Source organism: Patagioenas fasciata, chromosome 28 (genome assembly GCF_037038585.1).
Source record: "Patagioenas fasciata isolate bPatFas1 chromosome 28, bPatFas1.hap1, whole genome shotgun sequence".
Classification (NCBI taxonomy): Eukaryota; Metazoa; Chordata; class Aves; order Columbiformes; family Columbidae; genus Patagioenas; species Patagioenas fasciata.
This window is the reverse complement of record NC_092547.1, coordinates 3,875,997-3,898,982: the sequence shown is the minus strand read 5'-3', so window position 1 is coordinate 3,898,982 and position 22,986 is coordinate 3,875,997. Positions and strand designations below refer to the sequence as shown.

General features: G+C 58.8%; 1 protein-coding gene across 1 annotated transcript; it reads right to left on the bottom strand.

Moving 5' to 3' along the window:
* Positions 1-565: 565 nt before the first annotated feature.
* On the bottom strand, positions 566-19,763 carry FIGNL2 (fidgetin like 2). Its single transcript, XM_065859054.2, has 2 exons — positions 19,642-19,763; positions 566-4,422 (listed from the first exon to the last, which is right to left on the bottom strand). Exon 2 carries the CDS (start codon positions 4,409-4,411, stop codon positions 2,219-2,221), a length of 2,193 nt encoding a protein of 730 aa, XP_065715126.2. The 5' UTR covers positions 4,412-4,422; positions 19,642-19,763; the 3' UTR covers positions 566-2,218.
* Between the last annotated feature and the right edge of the window lie 3,223 nt (positions 19,764-22,986).

The window sequence follows — 22,986 nt, the reverse complement described above, 5'->3', positions numbered from 1 at the left end:
ATCCCTAATGAGGTGGGGGACATCTGGACCCCACATCACCCCTAATGATGGGGAGCACACCTGGACCCCCCCCCCCCCCCCCCAGTATCCCTAATGAGGGGGGGGGGGGACATCTGGACCCCCCCAGTATCCCTAACGAGGTGGGGGGGACATCTGGACCCCCCCAGTATCCCTAACAAGGTGGGGGGACACCTGGACCCCCCACCTCTAATAAGAGGCACCTTAACCCCCCCATCACCCCTAATGAAGGAGCCATGCCAAGCCCCCCATCTCCCCTAACAAAGTGGGGGTGCACCCCTGGACTCCCCCACTCCTCCTAATGTGATGGGGGGGGTGGTTGACACTCTGCCCTTCCCCTGGCTGCAACACCCCCTCCCTTTATTGCCCCCCCCTCTTTCATACCCCCCCACTCTCTTTACTGCCCCATCCCCACCTTTGCAACATCCCCATGTCCCTCCTGTCCCCTACCCACAGCCACCCCAAAATCTCTCCTTACCCCCAATAAACCAGAACCCCCCGGGGCTGAAAAAGCTGGGGGGGGGGACACAGAGCTCCAAGCCAAGTGTTCATGTAATCTCTTTAATACTGTGTAATATTTTCTTTTTAAAATACAGCATTTCTTGAGGTAGACCATTACAGCTCAAAAGCATCTTTCTTTTTCTTTCTCAGACATTAATAAGACATGAATTAAATACTTTCATGTACAATATGTTGCAAAATGAGGTAGAAATGGTTACAGAGAGTGTACAAAGTCAAATAGGATAATTATAATAATAATAATAATAAAAAGGCTTCAGGAATCCAGTACCACTTTTTGGAGGAAGCGGGTAGGGGGGAGACGTCTACCCCGCTAATGCCCTTTGCTGCCCGCACGCTGCGCCGCGGAGCCGCAAAATAGGGGGGAAAACGGCCCAAAATGGGCAGCGGCTCCTCCCATCACAGGGGGGCCCTGGGGGGGTTGTGTCCTCTCTGCCTGCGCAGACCCTGAGGTTCTGGGGGGGCTGCTCTGGGGCTGGGGGGTGACCCTGGAGCAGCTGCCTCCCCCGCTACAACATAGAGCTCTAAAAACAAAGAAAAATGAATATGTTATTCAATTGGGAAAGAAAAGCAACCCCATGCGGCGATGAGAAGGAAGGGGGGGTCGGGTGGGTGTGCAGGGGGGGTCTCGCTCTCGCAGTTTTGCACTGAGGGAGGTGGGGGTGAAACCCCGCAGCACCCGCTCAGCCCCGCGTGTCCCCTTCCGGCCCCATTCCCCGTGCAGAACGGGCACCGGGAGGACCCCCCCGCCCCCCCGGCCCCATCCGGGATGCGCTGGGGGGTGCCGGAGGATGCTGGACCAGCCTGGTCCAAAAAGTGGTGCCAGCGGCGGCTTCCGAACTACAGCTCTACCACCCTTTCTGTTGCAGACACGTTACTCCACCAAACGCTACGATAACCATGTTAAACAAAACCCAAAAAGAAATCAAATCAAATTATGGCATAATATACGTGAAAAGCACCCAAAATACATTCAACTTTCATCTTGGTAACAGCTTCAAGTTTTGTTTGTTTTGCTTTTCTTTCTTCTTCCCGTCACCCTTTTCGGAAGCAAAACCACGAGGCGGCTTTGTCCCAGCTCAAATCTCTTTTTCCTTTGTTGAGAAGATAAAAAGAGTTATTAAAAACACATTCTTTTTCTTTTTTCTGAGGTAATTCTTTTCCTGAGTAGTTAAAAAGAAACAAAAAACACACAAAAAAAATACTACATAGTTACAAAAATAAAACCAAAGTCTAGTATATTAAACAATCTACAGCATTTTACTCCCAAATCCCCTGGGTTTGTGTCCCCCGCCCCGATCGAGGACGTCGCTCGTGCCCGTGCGAGGGGGCAGCTCTGCGTGAGACGCCCGAGGTATTTGTGTTAGGAACAATAAAAGCAATTAAACCCAATAATAATAATGGAGCCTCTGGGTAGACGGGGAGCTCGAGCATCCGAAGCCGGATCCTGAGGCGCCTCCGACCCCGCTCGCTGGTCCGGGGACGGATGGACGGGGAAATAATAAATAGGTTATTTATCCTGAGTTCAGCGGGCGACGGCTGCCGAGAAACCGAGAGGAGGAAGAGTCCGGAATAGCGAAGATGAGGTACGTGTGGCGCCGCCGGGGGGGGCGGGCGAACCGGAGCCCCCCAGCCCCTCCGAACCTCGGCGGCCGCGGCCCGGCACCCGGCGGAGGGTCCGTCAGTGCCGGGTGCCGTACATCTTGTCCCAGTCCAGGAGCAGGTCCAGGTCCTTGCGCGCGGCGGCCGGGCGCACCTTGCAGAGCGCCCTCTCCAAGTCCTGGTAGCAGGTGGGCTGGAGCTGGCCCGGCAGCGCGCGCAGCGCGGCCGCCCCCGCCTGCTGGCACAGCTGCACCAGCTCGCCGCCCGAGAAGCGCTCGGTGCGCTGCACCAGGGACGCCATCTCCCGCTCGCTGAGGCAGGAGCTCTGCTGGAGCAGGGCCTGGTGCAGGATCTGCCGCCGGGCGATGCTGTCCGGCAGGGAGATGTAGAAGCGCTTGGCGAAGCGCCGGTGAGAAGCTTCGTCCATGCTGCCGGGCCGGGAGGTGGTCCCGATGATGACCAAGTTCTGCTCGGATGAGGTAGACACGTTGTCCAGGTAGGAGAGGAGCTGGGACTTGAGGTTGCCCACTTGGCCGCCGTCCTGGGCCACCAGCAAGGACTCGGCCTCGGTGATGAGCACGACGGCGGGCTGCCGGCAGCTGGCCACGAAGAACACGGTCTGCAGGATCTTCTCGGCTTCGGCTTTCCAGGTGGAGAGCAGGGTCGTCCCGCTGAGCTTCAGCAAGGTGGAGCCCAGCTGGGTGGAGATGCACCGGCTCAGCAGGGTCTTCCCCGTGCCGCGGGGACCGAACAGCAGGACGGTCCGGGGCGCGCGGCTCGCCCCGGTGTAGGCGCCGGGACGCAGGATGGGCCACACCAGCTCCTCCTCGATGGCGGCCTTCACAGAGACCTGCCCGGCGATGTCCGTCCACTGCACGGGCGGCCCCCGCTCCACGATCTTGGTGTTCACCAGCTCCAAGACCAGGGGGTCGACGTTCTTGGGTTGCTCCTCCACGGCCGGGCTGCCGAAGAGCGGCGCTTTGGGGGGCAGCCGCAGCGGGAAGGGGGGACCCGGCTCAGTCGCCCGCTCCCCGTTGGCGAGGGGGGGGCTGAACTTCTCGAAGGGCTCTGCTGGCCGCAGCGGCGCATCCCCGGAGCCGTAAGGCGGCGAGACCACGCTCTTCATCGGCTGCCCGCCGTACTTGCCGGCGTGCTCCTCGGCGTTGCCGGCTCCCGCCGGCCGCTTCCCGGGCTTGAAGGCCACCTGGGGGGACTCGGCGCTGCCGCTGAAGCCGTTGCCCCGGCACTCGCCGTTGTCCGACATGGCGTAGGGGGACTTTGGCTGCTCGTAGCTGTATTTCCTATACCTGCCCTCCCCCTCGTCCTCCCCGCCGGAGATGTCGAAAGCCTTTCTCTTCAGGGCGCCCGCCGCCTCAGTGCCGAGGGGCGGCACGGACAGGGGGGCCAAGCCGGCACCCTGGTAGCCGTAGCCGGGGACGCCAGGCGGGCGGGTGGCGGGCGGCGGGGCCGGGATGGGGGTGGGCGCCGCGATGCCGGAGGGCAGGTAGGACGCGGAGGGATGCGGGGGGTGGATGGTGCCGTAGCCCGGCTGCGGGGGGTAGCTGCCGGCCGCGTAGTTGTACATGGGGCCGGAGGAGCCGTAGCCGGGCACCAGGGCGGGCGAGGGGTGCGGGGGCTGCAGGAGCCCCGAGCCATGGAGGGCGGGAGGGTGCGGGGGGGGCAGTGCTGCTGCCGGCTGGGTGCAGTAGCCAGAGGGCAAGTAGGTGCCGCTGTAGCCTGAGGGGTACTCCTGAGACGACCCGAGCCCGCCGGAGCCGGTGGTGGCTCCTCCGCAGGAGTTCCCGGGGTAGATGGGGTCGGCGAGGTTGGCGGACACCACGGGGGAGCCCCCGAGCCCGATGGCCCCGCCGCTGGGGGGCACGGCGGGCGGCACCACCCCCTTGGCGCCGGGGAGCCCCTCGTGGATGGGGGTCAGGGGGTAGGTGCCATCAGAGCCGTGCGCCACCGGCCAGGGCTCCCCGTCCCCCTTCTGCCCGTTAACCGGCCCGAAGGCTCCATCCCCGTAGCCGCTCAGCACCGGGCGCTCGTAGGGCGCGTCCAGCACCCCTGAGTACTTCTCGGCGTACCTCTTGAGCAGGTTGGAGGCCGTGAGCGCCGAGATGTCGTCGTTGGCCCAGGCGTAGTTGAAGCGCTGGCGGGTGCTGGGGTAGAGCTCGGACTTGTGGGCCGGCGAGGAGGTGGTGGAGGAGACGTCGAGGTGCTGCTCTGGCCACTGGTTCAGGGACTGGGCATGCTCTGGTGACCAGTGCATCTTCGACAGACCTGCGGGGCACAGGACAGCGCGGTCACAGCAGCGAGGCAGGGGCGAGCGCCTCTTCTCATTGAGTATCTCCAAAACCATCCATACCGCCCTGTCCTGGCCCACACCGCACCTCCCGACCGCAAACGCGCTCTCAATTATCCTCACACTCTGCATTTTCCGTGCAAAGATCCCCTTGACCACCACCAGGGCAAGTATCCCCCTGGACCAGCAACCACGAGCACTTCAGACAACCCAGCCAGCTCAAGTTTTGGCCGCCACATTCAACAGAATAGAATATTCAGGTTGCCAAACCACGGCAAGCCCAGGTGACACGAGAGGTGCGGCCCCGGCGCTGCGGTGCTGAGCATCGGCACATCCAGCCGGGGGACATCCCTGCCCTGGGACACTGGATGTGGAGCACAGTACAATTATCATATTATAATGCATATAATATTAATAGGATTAACATCTCACCCCGCTACCCCCGTCACAGTTCCCTCCCATCCCTGTCACCCCACAGCTCCACATCACGGGGGTGCCGAGGTTGGTGTCACCCTCTCTTTCTCCAGCACCCAAACACCGGGTGGCCCCCGAGCACACGCAGAGGGAGGTGACATTGTCCCCCGCCCCCGGCGCGGTCCCCACGTCCCCCCCCCATCCCCAGCGCCCCAGGGGACGCTTAAAGTGGGAGCCAGGAGGGACCTCATGCACCATCCACTCGCCTGGCTCAGCCTTTCAGCCACTTTGTGACCACAGCGCAATTAGATTACTTAATGCTTTAATTGACTTATATGGCATTTGTACTTCCACTTTGGATATCAAACTTCCACAAGAGGATTGAAATGGCGGCTTTGCGTGGCTTTATCCGGCATCCTCCCTGCATTTACTGGCCATTATTAAAGTGCTCCCGACAGATAACCGTGCAGACAGAGGCGGCCGGGACAGCCCGCGGGAAAGGGCCCTTTCCAACGACACAAAGGCGAACGCTGCCCAATAAACCTGCGCTCCCGCGGCAGATTTCCCCGAGCTGTACGCAGGGTCTGGCTGGCCCTTCCCTCTGCCTGCGAGCAAACAGCACTGAGAAGCTATTAAAGCGAAAACCAAGGGTTTGGGTGACTTCAGGAGGAATAATACAAGGAACTAAAGCACCAGGAGTTGCCAGCTTTGCGCAGCGGTGCTGCAGGTGCCGACCACCGCTGCTTCTGCACCCCCATAAAACACAGGCTAAAAATACAGACTGCAAATGGTGGGGGCGTGGGGAGCAGGACGGGTCGGGGAGGCAGTGGGGAGGTGGTGGATTGCCCCACAGCTCCCATCGCACGGGGCTCAGGGCTCGGTGCGGAGCATCACAGCAGGAGTGAGACGCCACCATCCCGGTGGCATTTCCAGGCTGCTGCTTCTGCAGCCGCCACGGGCGCCTCACCCCGTCCGTCCCTCCCGGAGACGCCAGGACCTGGCAGCTCCGTGTTCGTCACCGGGCAGCACGAGCTTCATGGCCGAGGGCGATGCACCCCGAGGACACACAAACCACCAGCATTTCTCCAGGGAGCACGCAGGTTTCCCCACAGCAGGGATCGATCCCAGTGCCCAAAGCTGAAAGTGGTGTCTAGAAATGAGTGCGGTGATGGGAATCGCATTTCTAAGAGGGTGGCAAGCGTGCGCGGGCTCCACTGTCTCCGCTATCTCCAACACCGGTCCGGCGCCAAACGGTGCAGCCGCTGCGAGAAGAGGAGCAGCGGGTGAATGGGCACAGAGCAAACGGAACAGTGGAAGGGTCAGAGAACCACAGAGTCATTCGGGTTGGAAAAGCCCCTCAAGATCACCAAGTCCAATGTTCCCCACCCCAGCACTGCCCCATGTCCTAAGAACCTCATCTCCGCCTGTCCAACCCCGGGGATGGTGACTCCAGCACTGCCCTGGGTGCGGATGGAGAAGCAAACCCGCCTCCACCCACCCCCCTTTAAAAACAAGGAGCAAAAAGCCCCAAACCCCCCGAAAAGCCCGGTTGCACCCTGCAAAACCAGGCTGGGGGGGAGGGCCGGCGGGCAGGGAGAAGTTGTCAGGGGTTTGAAATGGGACGTGAATGAGGCGGCGGAGCGGGACAGATGTTTCAATGCTCCCTTGGCAGTGTGAGAAAATTACTGTCCAGTGACCAAATGGCCGGGCCGGTTCCCACCCTCGCTGCTGCCCATTATCCCCAGCACAAGACAAAGGCGGGCAGGGGGGGCTGGGCAGGGGAGAATCCTATTGTTCCCGCCTGCCCTAATTATGGAAATCTTGTTAATCTATTCAGCAGCGACTCTGAACTGGGCTTTTGTTCGGGGGCTTCATAGCGGGGCGCACCGCCGAGGGTGTCCAACGGCTCGGCTGGGGATGGGGATGGGGATGGGGATGGGGTGCGCTCCCTCCTGCCACCCCCCCTGGAAAAGCTCAGGCCGGGGGGTTTCAGGCTGTGGGGCTGCCCTGAGCAGCATCCCGGCTGGGTCGTCTTTGTTGGAGCACAGATAGATCATCCACAGCCCTCATACGCAGAGCACGCCGTGTATGCACACAGGCGTGCACGGGTGTTCTATGCGCTCCCGTCCCAGCGCCGTGTCCATGCACTTGTCACTAATGGTGGTGCATAAAAACTCACGGCAAGATAGAGATGCCACAAGCAGCACACGCTGATGGTACAGCAACCCAGCATCCCTCGGGGATCGGGAGAGGGGGGGAATAGATTTGGAGGGCAAAGGAGAGGGAGCACGTAAGAGCAAACACGTTCAAGCTGAGGATGTGCTAAAGCCAGGGTGTTCAACTGAGGATGCGCTAAAGCCAGAGTGTTCAAAAGCCAGGGTGTTCAAGCTGAGGATGCATTAAAGCCAGGGTGTTCAACTGAGGATGCACTAAAGCCAGGGTGTTCAAGCTGAGGATGAATTAAAGCCAGGGTGTTCAAAAGCCAGGGTGTTCAAGCCAAGGATGCACTAAAGCCAGGGTGTTCAACTGAGGATGCGCTAAAGCCAGGGTGTTCAAGCTGAGGATGCATTAAAGCCAGGGTGTTCAAAAGCCAGGGTGTTCAAGCTGAGGATGCACTAAAGCCAGGGTGTTCAACTGAGGATGCACTAAAGCCAGGGTGTTCAACTGAGGATGCGCTAAGGCCAGGGTGTTCAACTGAGGATGCACTAAGGCCAGGGTGTTCAACTGAGGATGCACTAAAGCCAGGGTGTTCAACTGAGGATGCACTAAAGCCAGGGTGTTCAACTGAGGATGCACTAAGGCCAGGGTGCTCAACTGAGGATGCACTAAAGTCAGAGTGTTCAAAAGCCAGGGTGTTCAAGCTGAGGATGCACTAAGGCCAGGGTGTTCAACTGAGGATGCACTAAAGCCAGGGTGTTCAAGCTAAGGATGCACTAAAGCCAGGGTTCTCAACTGAGGATGCACTAAAGCCAGGGTGTTCAAGCTGAGGATGCATTAAAGCCAGGGTGTTCAACTGAGGATGCACTAAAGCCAGGGTGTTGAAGCAGAGGATGCGCTAAAGTCAGAGTGTTCAAAAGCCAGGGTGTTCAAGCTGAGGATGCACGAAAGCCAGGGTGTTCAACTGAGGATGCACTAAAGCCAGGGTGTTCAAGCTAAGGATGCACTAAAGCCAGGGTGTTCAACTGAGGATGCACTAAAGCCAGGGTGCTCAAGCTGAGGATGCATTAAAGCCAGGGTGTTCAACTGAGGATGCACTAAAGCCAGGGTGTTCAAGCTGAGGATGCACTAAAGTCAGAGTGTTCAAAAGCCAGGGTGTTCAAGCTGAGGATGCACTAAAGCCAGGGTGTTCAACTGAGGATGCGCTAAAGCCAGGGTGTTCAACTGAGGATGCACTAAAGCCAGGGTGCTCAAGCTGAGGATGCATTAAAGCCAGGGTGTTCAACTGAGGATGCACTAAAGCCAGGGTGTTCAACTGAGGATGCACTAAAGCCAGGGTGCTCAAGCTGAGGATGCGCTAAAGCCAGGGCTTAGATCCCCGAGCACCCGCGCCCCAGAATGAGGGACCAGCCCTGCAGGAGGTGACACTGGAAGTGTCCCAACATCCCCTGGGAGCTCCCTTGCTGCCCTGCAGGAGCAGCCCAGCCCGGGGAGGGGGCAGACGCTGCCGCCCTTCGGAACCAGCCGCCTCCGCCGTGCTTTGCTCGCACCGCCGCTGTTTTGCTGCTTCAAATGCCGACGGCTCCTTTTTCTGCAGAGCTGCCAGCTTGGAGGATTTATGCTCTTTTCAAAAGACGTCGAGTTGTTTCATTATCCCTGCGGCTCCCCCAGCGGCCCAGCCCGATCCGATCGGCTTCCCGGGCAGGGAGAGCCTGTCCCGCTTACAGGTGCTGCTCAAGCCCCCTCAGTTTTAATTCTCCCATGTGCAAACTTTGGGTCTGGTCTTCACCAAGACTTCTCCTATCAGGGATGTTGTGCACGACAGAGTTTCTGAGCTGGATTTTGCAGGAATGCAGTCAACGCAGCACCTGCACCCACAGCGTGGCCGCCACAGCTGGATTCAGCACCCACTAAAAGGTGCTGCAGGTTTTGCAGCAGCCGCAGTGGTTCAAGGATAAAGTTGTTGGGGAAAGTGCAACGGCATCACCACGGGTCAACTCGCAGCTGTAAATGAGAATGGTAACGCATGCAGACACTCGCTGTGGACCCGAGGGCTGTGGCAATGAAATGCTTGAGCATTAGCGCTGTGGATTACAGCAACACTTCTGCACGTTGATATGCACATTTAAGTCAGATACCAATCACCTCTAGTGAATCCAGAACACGAAAAATAGCCTGGCAGTGATTGAGACTGGGGGCAGAGCCCATCCCAAAGCCAGGACCAGGGTAAGGAGAGCACAAAGCCACGCTTAGCCGTGATATAACCCAACAGCAACACCTGGCAGCATTTGCAAAGGGTTTAGAGTCATCGAATCATAACATTTGCCAAGGGTGAGAGGTTTCAATCCCCGGCCGCCCCTGCAGATCCGATTCCGGAGCACAAACAGTGAGTTTTCCAAGGCAAATTCAGGTTTGTTTGACAAACCCATGGGGGAAAACTGCATTTCTTTGTCTGCCACATTCCCCATCCCCTCCTAACCGGTGCCGACAAAGCGAAGGACGGTATTGCAATCAGAGCGGGGTCAATGTACATATGTTAAAAGGATTTAGGCGAACTCCCACCGTGGCCTCTCCCCACCCTCAGGAGAAACAACCGATGGCTCCAGCGTCCGCTCTGGCCACTCATATATCAAGTGCAGAGCAGCTGGACACCAGCACGAACCGGGAGTGACCAACGGGCCATCGTCCATCTGTCCTGCTCCAGCACCCGGCCAGCAAATGAAAGATTAATATGGATCCGCTAGCCTGGCAGCAGCTGAGCATCACCCATCTGTCACAACCGGAGGAGACAGTCGCGGGTAAATGTCACCACGAGGAAACTGTATGGGGCGCGCGGCCCTGGGAACCCCCGGATTGAAGGGGTACGGCAATAAAACCCGGATATTGTTGATAATGAGATGATGGAGCTAATGGGTTTGAGGAGTTTTGCTCCAGCTTTCAATATGAGACAGATGGGAGAAAAAAGAAGCAATAAAAGGGACCTTAAAAAAAGGCAAAATCGGCCTCTTTCTTGCTATTTGTGTTTTTCTTAATGTCACTTGTCCTCGGGTGTCACGGAGCGCTCAGGCCTGGGGAGATCTGGGAACCATCGGGAACACAGGACAAAACTGCCCAACAATTCGTTTGGGTCTAGAAAGCCCTAAAAGGGGCTGGTCCAACCCCCCCTGCTCCAGCCAATCCCCTCCAGGTCTCGAAGGGGAACGTCCATCCCGAAACATTAATTAGCGCATTAATCCATCACCGCGTTGCCCACCCCTGGCCACGCTGCCGCTCCTCCTCCAGCAGACGCTCCCCTGCCCTGGCCCACGTCACCTGGGGGACGTTCCGTGGGGTGACGTTCCAGCTGGGATCCCCACCAGGTGATGCCTGAAGGACCATTCTCAGGTAGGAAGGATCTTAGCAAGAGCATCACTGAGCCTTCAGGTCATTGGAGTCCATCGGCCCCCAAGGTCAACTCAGGGTGCAGGAGAAACCTCACCTTGCCCTGGACGGGGGTTCCTCAGCCCTTGGGTGCTGCTCATACCCCGCTCAGGGCTGAAACCCTTCCCCAAAATGCCATTCCTTGACGTCAGACGAGGTCCCCGGGCCCAGCCCATTTTTGGAGCATTACATCGGAGAAGAAAATCCATTTCTAATCAGCAGAACTATTTCCTCAAACAGACGTGGCCTCATCAAAAGGTCAGGAGGTCAAATGGATGCAATTTGCATGCAATCTGCATAATAACAGCCAAGCCAGCGAGGATGGTGAGTGCACCTCGAAGCTCCCGGTCCCAGCACCCGGCCCCATGTGGGCAGCGGGACTTTGCCTCCAGTTTCTGCCCCACCACGCAGGGGCTGGAGGATGCTGAGAGGTCAGAATGTTGCTTCTCCCATTCGGGTTTGGCATGGATGAGCCCATGGGCATCTCCTCCTCTGGCCCATCTAGAAACACAACACGTGAAACCACCTGCAGAGATTCTGACTGTGCAGATGCACATTCATGTGGTCTATAGGAGGATGCAGAGAAATGGACTGAAGGCATCTTGATAACATGGCCACGCATCAAACGCCGGGTCCTGCCCTTGGGTCACAACAGCCCCATGAACGCTGCGGCTGGGGAGGAGCGGCTGGAGGAGGCCCTGGGGGTGCTGGTGCCAGCGGCTGAACATGAGCCAGCGGGTGCTCAGGTGGCCAAGAGGCCACAGCATCCTGGCTGGGACCAGCACTGGGGTGGCCAGCAGGCCCAGGGCAGTGACCGAACCTGTGCTGGGACCTGGGGAGGCCAAACCGCCAATCCTGGGGGTAGTTTTGGGCCCCTCACGCCAAGAAAGAACTTGAGGTGCTGGAGCAAGTGGAGAGAAGGGAACGGAGCTGGTGAGGGGCTGGAGCACAAGTGTGATGGGAGCGGCTGAGGGAGCTGGGGGGTTCAGCTGGAGAACAGGAGCTGAGGGGAGACCTTCTGATCTCTGAACTGCCTGAAAGGAGCTTGGAGCATGGAGGGGGTTGGTCTGTGCTCCCAAGGGATAAAAGACTAGGAAACAGCCTCAAGTTGCACCAGGGGAGGTTGAGCTTGGATCTGGGAACAATTTCTTCCCCAAAGGGCTGTGGGGCATTGAACAGGCTGCCCAGGGCAGTGCTGGAGTCACCATCCCTGGAGGGTTGGACAGACGGACATGAGGTTCTCAGGACATGGGGCAGTGCCAGGGGTGGGGAATGCTTGGACACCACGCTCTTGAGAGGCTTTTCCAACCAAAGTGATCCAGTGATTCTATGGTCTCTGCACCTACAGAAGCCCCTTAGCAAAGGCCGTGCCGCCAGCACACAGATGGAAGCTGTTCTGAAAAACATCTTGGCCTGCACTGTCCAACCCCACCTGAACCGGCAGAAGGAGGATCGGGGGGACCACGCTCCTCCGAGGGCCCCACGACGCTGCGCAGGGGATGTCGGTGGTGGGATGTCTGGAGGATGCAACCCCTGCTCGATAATGGTGTGAGAAGCGAAGCCAACGCATGATGGGGCTGGACGCTGAGCCAGAGCACGGCTACACCCTGGGGACAACCCCAGCCCTGCTCACACCGGGTCACAGAGCAGATCGCTCAGGGTCACCAGAGCGGATCACACAGGATCCCAGGCGGGTTTGAATGGCTCAGAGAAGGAGACTCCACACCCGCTCTGGGCAGCCTGGGCCAGGCTCTGGCACCTGACAGCAAAGAAGTTTCTCCTCATGATGTTCAGATGGAGCCTCCTGTGTTTCAGTCTGTGCCCGTTGCCCCTCACCCTGGCACTGGGCACCACTGAAGAGTCTGGTCCGTCCTCGGGCACCCACCCTGAGATATCGATCAGCATCAATAAGATCCCTCTGAGCTTCTCTTCTCCAGCTGAACAGACTCAGATCTCACAGAATGGAATCACAGACTGTCCTGAGTTGCCGTTACGTTTTGTCCTCCCACAAGCACCTGGATGAAGGTCCTTAAATGCAGAAGATGCTTTGCAGCCCAGGAATGGCCCCGGGACTGGGTGCCCCCCACCCTGCCCAAGCCCCCTCCTCTCCGGCTCTTTTTCCTGGTGAAGCTCCAATAACGAACTCCCTGGGGGGTCAAAAGCCTTGTCAGGAGCCACCAGCCCCTGGTCTATCTTCTCCAATATCTGGCCCGGGCCGGGGTCAGCGCCGGGGGCCGCGGCGCCCGCGGGAGCCGGGCTGCAGCAGGGAGATAACGCGCCCCGTGCGGCAGAGCCTGTCCGCAGCGCAGCAGCAGCGCTCCAGCTCATCTCCTCCATGGAACGAATCAATCTTAATTAACTCTAATTCTGGGGAGCCTCCCAGCCCTACCCAGCACTGCACAAGGCGGTTGTATTTTCCGCCTGGGTGCCTTGCCGGCCAGCACGCTCCGCAGGGAACCGAGCGAAAACTCCTCTTTTCCATCATTTCTGTGCCTCCTTTCTCACGGGTCCCCGTGTGTCCCCGTCACACGCCCTGCGGGTGACAGACCCCGTCCCCATGCCCTGCAGACCCCCCCATTGCCCTCGGCACCCGCGGCATCGTCCGCAGCCTCCGAACCACGGCCGTTCCCGCGGAGCCGGGCTGGGGGAGGCCTCACTCCGCGGCTTTTGTTTTCACAAGCCTTTTGACTCCCGGATTCTTTTTTAAACACCGCCTCGGCAGCCTGAAAAGCTGAGCTCCCTCCTGCACTCCATTCATTAATGGATTTTCCAGAAGTTCCCTTTTTTTGGCTTCTTTCTTTGCTGACACCGCTGCCCTCATCCACGCCTGGGGCTGTGGGTCGCACGGACGTGCGCTCGCACGCATGGACAGACAGACTTCGGGGACCATGCGTGGGGCAGCCACCCCCACAGCTCCCACCTTCTGTGCCCTGGGAGTCTGCACAGATACATAGCCATTATAATCCAATTATAACTATATACCATTATATAGCGCAGGGTGCAAGCGCTGCTCAAAATGAATAAAAGGTTAAAGAACAACACGGCGGCGGTGTCAGGGTGAAGGTAGCGCCGTGGGGAGAAGTTTGGTGCCAGGCTGGCTCCGTGCGAGAGCTATCGATCGGGGCAGCGCCGCTCCTGTCTCCTACAGCTAATCCGGCGGCAGAAATAATTCATTTTCCTCCCTTTTCAGCAGCCACTCATTAAAAAGTAATCACCTTGTAGGAGGAGGATATGAACGGCCCAAGGTCAGAGCTGGAATGATGTTCTATCTGCAGCGCGTACCTGGCTCGTGCCGAGCGGCGGCCCCGGCCCTGCCCCGCCGCTCGAGCCGCCGCCGATTAAGATGTAAATGGCCATATCTTTATATCAGCAGATATTCACATCTGGGAGCGCCAGCACCGAGCAGCCGCGCCGCACACGCCGACGTTGGCCCCACCGACCCCCAGCGCCCGCAACGCCCAAGGTGGGAAACAGGAGCAGGGCTTCAAAGGTACCTTCTAAATCTCATTATCTGGTGGCATCTGCAATAAATCTCCAGCTCACCGTTTATTTTTACATCGCTGGGACTGCTAAAAACCTGCTTTCCTAAGAGCGTGAAGCGTAACATGAAGAAGCGTCACCAACACGAGCAGCATGTGCAAAGCTGGACTGTGGCATCTCACCAGCTCCGGTTGCCATAAACCCATCCCGGGCACAACGTCCTGCCCGTCACCATCACCAACGCACCAGGGGGTTGGGGCGCAGCGCCGGGAGCCCCAGGACAGAGAGCGGGGTCTCGGAGTGGCCGCCCCAGCCGGTGGCACCGCCAGGTGTGGCAAAGTCCAACCTGCTCGCGGCACATTGGCGTTTGAGCACCTTTATGTTTGCAACACCTGACCCGATCCGGTGTTCGGAGGGAGGAGGTGATGCTCTGGGCACCAGCTGAGGATAGGGACGTAGCACAGGGGACAGGAGGCCGGACGGGGCTGGTCCCAGGATGTGGCAATTGCAGATGCAGTTACAGCGATACCAGACAGGCAAGAAACCCCCACAACCTAAACCCTTCCCAGTTACAGCCACAGTGGGGACGCTGCCGCATCTCCTGCACAGCTGGGGAGCCCCGTGCCCACCGGTGACACGGTGCCAGACACAAGCGACACCCGGAGCAGGGTGACCTGGGCGTGCGGGACAAGCCCTTCAAAACACACTCAGCCTCTCTACCCCCCTGCGCACAGCGCAGCCTCGCAGCACATCACCCCTGGCCTTTAATTACACATCTCCGCAGCCATTAGTCCTCTCGCCATCAAGTACAGCCGCATTATCCCGCTCCGGGGGGCAGCGGGACGCCGGGGGCAGACTCAAGGGCTTGGCAGATTCTTGCCAAGGGAAAGGAACGGCGTCTGATGGGATCGTCCCTTTGCCACGGCAGATAAAACACCCGGCAGCCCGTCCCGCCGCTCGGCAGAGGTCCAAAGCATCCCCGGGGAAGATTAATCACAGGGAGGGGACCCGGGCGCCAGCGTCCCCCGGTGCCACGAGTCCCCTCCAGCGCGGTGCCGCCGCTGCACCTCTCATCTATTGACACAGCAAAGGCTTTGTGAGGAGCGGGCTCCTCTTGGGGCAGGGAGAAGGGTACTTATTCAGCTATTATTCAGCTTTTTTTTGTAGGCAAGACAAGTGTGGGTTAAAGTGCAATTTGTCTTGACATTAGTTTTCACTTTCTTGGGGGGAAAAAGAAATAGCGGCTCTTTTTCTGAGGGAAAACACTGGGTTGGGTATCACAGCTCTGCCGGCCGAGCAGCCCAGCGGGAGCGCAGCCCAGGGCACCCCCACAACACAGGCCATGATGGCACCACTGTAATTCACAGAATCACTGGATCAGTTTGGGTGGAAAAGCCCCTCAAGATCATGGAGTCCAAGCATTCCCCACCCCCGGCACTGCCCCATGTCCTGAGAACCTCATGTCCGTCTGTCCAACCCTCCAGGGATGGTGACTCCAGCACTGCCCTGGGCAGCCTGTTCAATGCCCCACAGCCCTTTGGGGAAGAAATTGTTCCTAAATCCAACCTCAACCTCCCCTGGTGCAACTTGAGGCCGTTTCCTCTGCTCCTGGCGCTTGTTCCTGGGCAGCAGAGCCCGACCCCCCTGGCTCCAAGCTCCTTCCAGGCAGTTCAGAGATCAGAAGGTCTCCCCTCAGCTCCTGTTCTCCAGCTGAACCCCCCAGGTTCCTCAGCCGCTCCCATCACACTTGTGCTCCAGCCCCTCACCAGCTCCGTTCCCTTCTCTCCACTCGCTCCAGCACCTCAAGCTCTTTCTTGGCGTGAGAGGCCCAAAACTGCCCCCAGGATTCACGGTTTGGCCTCCCCAGGTCCCAGCACAGGGACGGTCACTGCCCTGCTGGCCACAAATTAAATAAAAATATAAATAAATTAAATAAAAATGCCTGATTTTTCCATGAAAGAGTTGTGAGTCCTCAGGAGAAAGGAACTGGGAAGAAACCCTTTAATTTGCCTGCTCTCAACTACACCTCGGCAGCATCCGCGAGGCCTTGGCCGGGTTTACTGGGCCCCCCATAAAGATCAGGGTTTGCTGATAAAGCCACCCAAGGCATGCAGCACCGGAGGAAAAATTGTGCTGGCGATCTGTACAATTTAACCAACATTAACTGCAGTTGATGACAGCACACAAGGCCAGGAGCGCGGGTTCACAGCACCCTCGTCACACAGCAAAATAAACTTTGCCGCGGAGAGCGGCGCTGACTTTCAACTCCTGCTCCCGTCCCGAGGAGCAGCTCTGCGGGCAGCACCCCCTGCACACCCAAACAGGTAAAAACACCACGATCCTGCTCGACAGCAGGGAGAAAATGGGGGAGAGAATCCTTCTCAACGCCCTGGAGCACGGGAACAAGCCGAGTCCAAAGGAAAACCAACAGGAAAATGCACCAGAAGTAATCACAGCAACGAATTCGCGGCGGCAGGACCTGCCCAGGGGATCAACAGCTTCTCAGGACTGGGAAGAGCCGGTTCATTCCTGCCCAGCCGCTGATGCGGCAATGGGAATGTTCCTGTTTAATGTTAGGAAAGCCTGGTTTAGTCCCCATGGCTCCTTTGGTTGGGAGCTGGGTGCCACCACTGGCACGCACGTCCCCCTGGGATGAGAGCGACGGATGCTCGGTGACACACGCGAGTGACTGAGCACCAGCAGCACCAGTAGCACCAAGGACAAGCTTTCTGAAGCCAGAGCTCACCAACACACCCAAAAAGAGAAGAAAAACATCTTTATTTTGCTAAAAAGCTCCAAAAGAAGGAGCTGGAGCGGAGGGAGGGAGGGCACCGAGCAAATGAGATGCTCAAAGCGACGAACCCCGAGCTTTCCTGCACGCTGCAGAATTCCAGCTGACATCTGGCCAGATGTGACAGGATCTGCCCCAGGAGGACAAAAGGAGCCTCCCCGGCGGCCCTGTCAAAGCGGCAAAGCTCTGCTTCCAGCTATAGCATCACCAGAGCTCGGAAAATATAACTGAGAAGTGTTTACTACGGCACAACCGCGAGGGTCAGCGTCGCGCCAGGGTCACCGTCGCTTCTCCAGATGCATTAACGTCCCCTCCAGGAATCCTCGCTGGAATCCTCCCGCGTCAAACCGGGTTGAGGGAGGCGCAGAGAACCCAAACCACCAGCAAATCAGGGACAGCAGGGGGGAAAGGACAGTACTGGGCTATTTGCAGACAGATCTGGAGGCGGCATTGCGACCCCGAGGAACAGCTCCTCAACCAGCAGGATGCAAGGATAATTAACGCAAATGAAGTCGGCAGCATCTGAAATGCCAGCGAGACACGGCACAGGCTGCAGGCTCCTTCCAGGAATGTTTTAATGGCAGAGGCAACGATGCACCGTGCAGAACCGTTTTATTCCTTCGAATCCACCGGCGCTGTTGCGGGATCCGATATCGGCTTTGGAGGTGAATGCTCCCGGAGGCTTTTGTGTTCACCTTTCCCGCGGGGGAAGGATGAAGCGACCTGATGGCCACTCCCTTGGCCTAAGGTTAGGCCCTCGCATCTGTATTGAGCACCCAAAATAACAGCCTTTTATACATTTTCCCAGCAGCTACTGGAAGCCTGGGAACAGAGGATGGATGTGGGACGAGGGATCCGGACTTCCAGCTCCCTCAGGTGCCTCCATACAGGTGTGGGAGCCGCCTGATTTGGGAAACCACAGCCCCTGCTCTGTACAAATCAGGATCATCCCCGCCATCAACCAAATAAAGGCACCTGGAGCCTCAGCTGCACCGGGGGAGAAACCCATTGCTGGCCAGAGGTGTGAACCTGGTTTCTTCAGCAACTGTTTGCTGTATTTCAGAGCACCCAGGGAAAGCTGCTCCGGAGAGCTCGCAGCGTTTATTCCACGTTTTAACTTGGGGGAATTAACTCTGATGGGATGCAAGAGGTTCGGGTTACGGGACCACGTCAAAGCGGCACCAAACCCAAGATGCTGCTAACCCAGATCTCAGAAGGGAGAAACAAGCCGGGGAAGAGGGAGGGAGGAGAAAACACCGGCTCCAGATAAGCAATTGTTAACATGATCCATATGGTACACAACTTGCCTTTCTGTTTAACCAAAATGATAATGGCAAAAGGGAAGAATGCGGCGGGGGCTCGGCGGGAGAACAAAGGCGGCTGCGAAACCCTTCAGAGAAAACGAATGGTGAGCGGGGAACCCGCGGCTGCCCCGACACCCACCCGGCTCCCTCCTCCTCCTCCTCCTCCTCCTCCTCCTCCTCCGGGAGAGCTTCGCAACTAAAACACAGAGCAGGAGGAAAGCTGCAGCTGTGAGCAATACAATCAGACCAAAAAATCTGACAAGTATTAACAGGGATGTTTTCATAATCAATAATCAACTTGAAATGTGAGCTGTGGCTCACTGGTGTAAACACCGAGCCCGTTCCTCGCAGATTCGGGATGAATTCAGCCCAGGGTGTTTATGTTATTGCAGGATCCCGCGGCTTTCCGAGGAACACAATACAGTACGTGCCATTCATTATCCCCAGCGGTCCCCCAAGAGAAAATGTCAACACACTTCAGCTAAAGAGAGCTAAAATAAATGTTTAATGTGATAAACAACTCCCGCAGAAATGTTTAATTCAGAACCACCTCTAAGAGCAAACAGATGCCAGAGCCACACGCTGGCATTTGGCAACGGCGAAGCCGGTGTCCTGTCATCGCCCGAGCGGCGGCCCGGCCACCGGCGCCACGGGGGGAGGAAACCGGGAAAACCGCGGCAATTCCCACGCACGGCATCGGTGAATGGGTCCTGAGCCGTTATTACCGTGTCCACGCACCCCGCGCCCAGCTCAGCACCGCGCACCCAAGTTCTCATGTGGATCCAGTGCAGCACTCGCACCCCCGAACGCTGTTTGTCGCAAAACCGGGATCTAATTAATGGTAACGGTCATTTTCGTGATCCCAGATTGAAAACAGGAGTGATGCAAACCAGCACCCAGCGGCTCCAAAAGCAGGCGGATTGATGCCGGAGGACGCGGTATAAAGCTATTTCAAAACCTTTCTGTTTGGTTGTTGTTTGGTTGTTTGTTTTCCCCAAGTGCCTTTTGTCCCCCAAGTGGAAAAAGCACATTTCAACTAAACAAAAAAAAACCCCAAACCCACCAAAACAAGGACCATTTAGGCAAAGCTCCTAATTAAAAATCGCCATCAGCCCCCCAACGCCACGACTGTTTTGAAGGCGAAAGCTCCAGCGTGCGGCTGAAGAGCGACAACCCCGGGGGAGCGCGCATTGTTCCTGGGCGGCGGATGGATGGACGGACGGATGGACTGACGGACGGTCCCCCCCACACCGTGCGCACCGCCCCCCCCGGGCGTGGGAGCCGCCAGAGCGGCCGGGACCGGGCGCCCCCCGGGGCCACCCGCTGCGCTCCCCCGCCGGGGGCTCCGTCCGAGCGGGCTCATGTCAGGAGCACGTTTGCCCGGGGCTCCCGGAGCATTTTTGGGGAAAGGAGAGAGGGGAACGGCAAAGGCCAAGGCACCACCCCCCCCGGCCCCTCCGCTGCCCCCAGCAGCTCCCAATCTGCCTGTTTTCTCCCCAAAACCTCGTCTCGGCGGACGCGGGGCGGGTGGGAGCCGCCTCCACCGGGAGCCGCGGCATTCCCGGGAGCGCGGGGGACGGTCCGCGGGGCGCAGCCCCAGCCCTCCCCGCCTGCCCCCGGCCCCCACTCACCTCCTCATGCCGGCGGGCCCTCAGCGCAGCCCGGCGGCGGGCGGCCGTGCGGGGCCCCGCATCCTGCCGCTGCCGCCCGGACAATGCGGGGCGGCGCGGCGGCCCGCGGGCGGCGGGGGCTGGGGCCGGCGCTGGGGCTGGGGCTGGGGCCGGGGCCGGGGCCGGGGCCGGTCCCCGCCCGCCGCCCACGGGCCCGCCCCTGCGCCGCGGCGGGGCGGAGCGGAGCGCGGCGGAGCGGAGCGGCCCCTCGGCCGCAGCGGGGGCGGGAGGAGGTGGGGGCGGCCCCGCGGCGAGCGCGGGGATGGGGCCGGCACAGCCTGCGCTCCGGAGCCGCTGCCCGGTCGGGGCCGGGACAAAGGCAGAGCGGGGGAGCGGGCAGCCGGGAGCGCGGCACCGCGGCACCACAGCACCCTGCACCCCAGCACCCTGACCTCCTGCACCCCAGCATCCCAGTGCCCGTGCACCCTGAACCCCGCACCCCAGCATCCCTGCACCCATGCACTCCAACCCCATACATCCCAGAATCTCAGCACCTATACACCCCAAACCCTTGCACCCCAGAATCGCAGCACCTATACACCCCAGCACCTCAGCATCCCAGTGCCCATGCACCTCGAATCCCTACACCCCAGCATCCCAGCATCCATGCACCACAACCCCATGCACCCCAGAATCCCAGCACCTATACACCCCAAACCCTTGCACCCCAGAATCCCAGCACCTATACACCCCAAACCCTTGCACCCCAGCATCCCAGCACCTATACACCCAAACCCTTGCACCCCAGCATCCCAGCACCTATACACCCAAACCCTTGCACCCCAGCATCCCAGTGCCCATGCACCCTGAACTCCAGCACCCTGAACCCCAGCATCCCTGCACCCATGCGCTCCAACCCCATGCACCCCACAATCTCAGCACCTATACACCCCAAACCCTTGCACCTCAGAATCCCAGCACCTATACATTCCTGCACCCCAGCATCCCAGTGCCCATGCATCCTGGCTTCCTGCACCCCGGCATCCCTGCATCCCAGCATTCCAGCACCTATACACCCCGAACCCTTGCACCCCAGCATCCCTGCATCCATGCACCGCAGCATCCCGGTACCCATGCACCCCAGCATTCCATTGCCCATGTACCCTAAAACCCTGCACCCCAGCACCCAGCACCCTGCTACCCCAGCATCTTTGCACCCCAGCCCCTACACCCCATACCCCTCTTCCACACCAGCCTCCAGTATCCCTGCACCCTGGTTCCCAGCCCCCCTGCACGCCGGCTCCGGCCCTGCCCGTACCCCCAGGACCCAGCTGTGTCCTGCGGGGAGCCCCGGGTGGCTCCTCAGCTGCTGCACCGCACTCCAAGGAATCCCAAATACCTGGAATACTTTCCTACTATTAGTTTACGGTGCAAAAATGGAACAGTTGCCCCAAGGATACTGTGTCAATGGGAGGTGTACACAGGACAACCCATTTATTAAGGCATTATCCACTCCTCTGAGAAATCTCAGGACCCCCACAGCCTTCGCTCGGGTCAGGATCAACTGGGCTGGGGTGGCGGGCGATGCATTCCCTTCTCCAGGCCCCAGAATTCACCTTCTTTGGGTCATTTTGCACCCAGAACATCCCACAGCCACCTCGCCTTTGCTCTCCAAACCCCAGCTTCATTTTATTTAACCAGCTCAGGCTCTTCCCTGATGTAATCACATTACGGCGTTATTTCCCTCACATGGATGTTGTGTCATACCCCTCAGGGATTATGACACATTTTTCTTTCAAGAGCAGGCGAGCGTTGCCTGTTCTGGGGCAGATGCTGGAGCTGCAGGAGCCTTTGCCCGGATCCACGAGCGATGCAGCTCAGCACCGAAGCCCAAATGCTGGTGCGGAGCTGGAGCACTGGTTGGTTTAACCCGGCTGCAGTCCAGGCATGGGAATACTTCTACGTCTGGCCTGAGAAAAACCTGGAAAGGACAAATTAATCAGATTTTAAGTTGAGAACGGCAGAGCACGGCAATGGGAGGGGTGCACAGGGGTCCCTGCCCCATCGTCCTGTGGCCGTTATCCTCATCTCATCCCAATAACGGGGGCACTTCCAGACACCGCTGGCTCAGGGCACAAAGCAGGGACAGCTCCAGAAAGGACATCGTCCTGGCCTGAGCGATTTGATGCCATTTCACTAATTCGGGTTCTCCCGCAGACACAAACTGTGGCAGCTTGTCGGTCCCTTCCCAGCTGCCGCTTCCAAGCATCCGTGAGTGCGGTTGCTCCCACCTTGAATTCTCTCAGTCGGGCTCCTTTACATGCAAAAACATCGCTATTTTTCTCCCCCCAGCTGCAACAATGCGCCATTGTGCGGTTTAATTTGGGTGTGACAAAGCAGCCGCCGTTATTTAACACGCGCTGGGAGCGTGCGTGGCCGTGGTGCTTGAACACTGGAGGCTCAGTTCTCCTCCAGCTTAGCTTTAGGAGAGGGATTATGTGTTACGACCCAGCAGGGCTTCCCCATCTTCCCATGTTGGTAGAGAACTGTTGGGCACTGGGGGTTCCTGTTTAATCTCCACCACTAGATTTTTGTCAGAGGAAAACGCCTAAAAACCACCCCCCCGGCCAGGACCACCACCCACCCACCACTGTGTTCTCCTGGAGAGTCGGTGCTGGGGGTGGATATCCAGGGGTCTCGACGTTTAACAGGGAAAGGAATGAACTCGGCTTCTTGCTGCATCCCTGGGGTTCCCTTATGAGTCCCTTGTGTTCCCCCAGCAGCGGAGGGAGAAGCGCGAATGACAGCACCAAGAATGAATGTTGTCCGGTGGAGCCTCCCACTCCCAATGCTCGCGGGGTTTTACCATCCCGGTTTGGCACCCGATGAACCCGGGGAGCAGCTGTTGGAATGAAAATGTCACCTTCCCCACTCCCTGCCCAGACCGTGTCCGCATCCCCTCCCCGCGGCACAGCGGGACACCGCGGTGCCCACCGCCACCACCGGGCACCGGGGAGCGGAGACCACGCGCATCATTTCCCCACCAAGTTATCGCAGCCCTGAAACTGGGAGACACGGCCGGACCCCCTGGCTCCAAGCTCCTTTCAGGCAGTTCAGAGATCAGAAGGTCTCCCCTCAGCTCCTGTTCTCCAGCTGAACCCCCCAGGTCCCTCAGCCGCTCCCATCACACTTGTGCTCCAGCCCCTCACCAGCTCCGTTCCCTTCTCTCCACTCGCTCCAGCACCTCAAGCTCTTTCTTGGCGTGAGAGGCCCAGCACTGCCCCCAGGATTCACAGTTTGTCCTCCCCAGGTCCCAGCACAGGTTCGGTCACTGCCCTGGGCCTGCTGGCCACCCCAGTGCTGGTC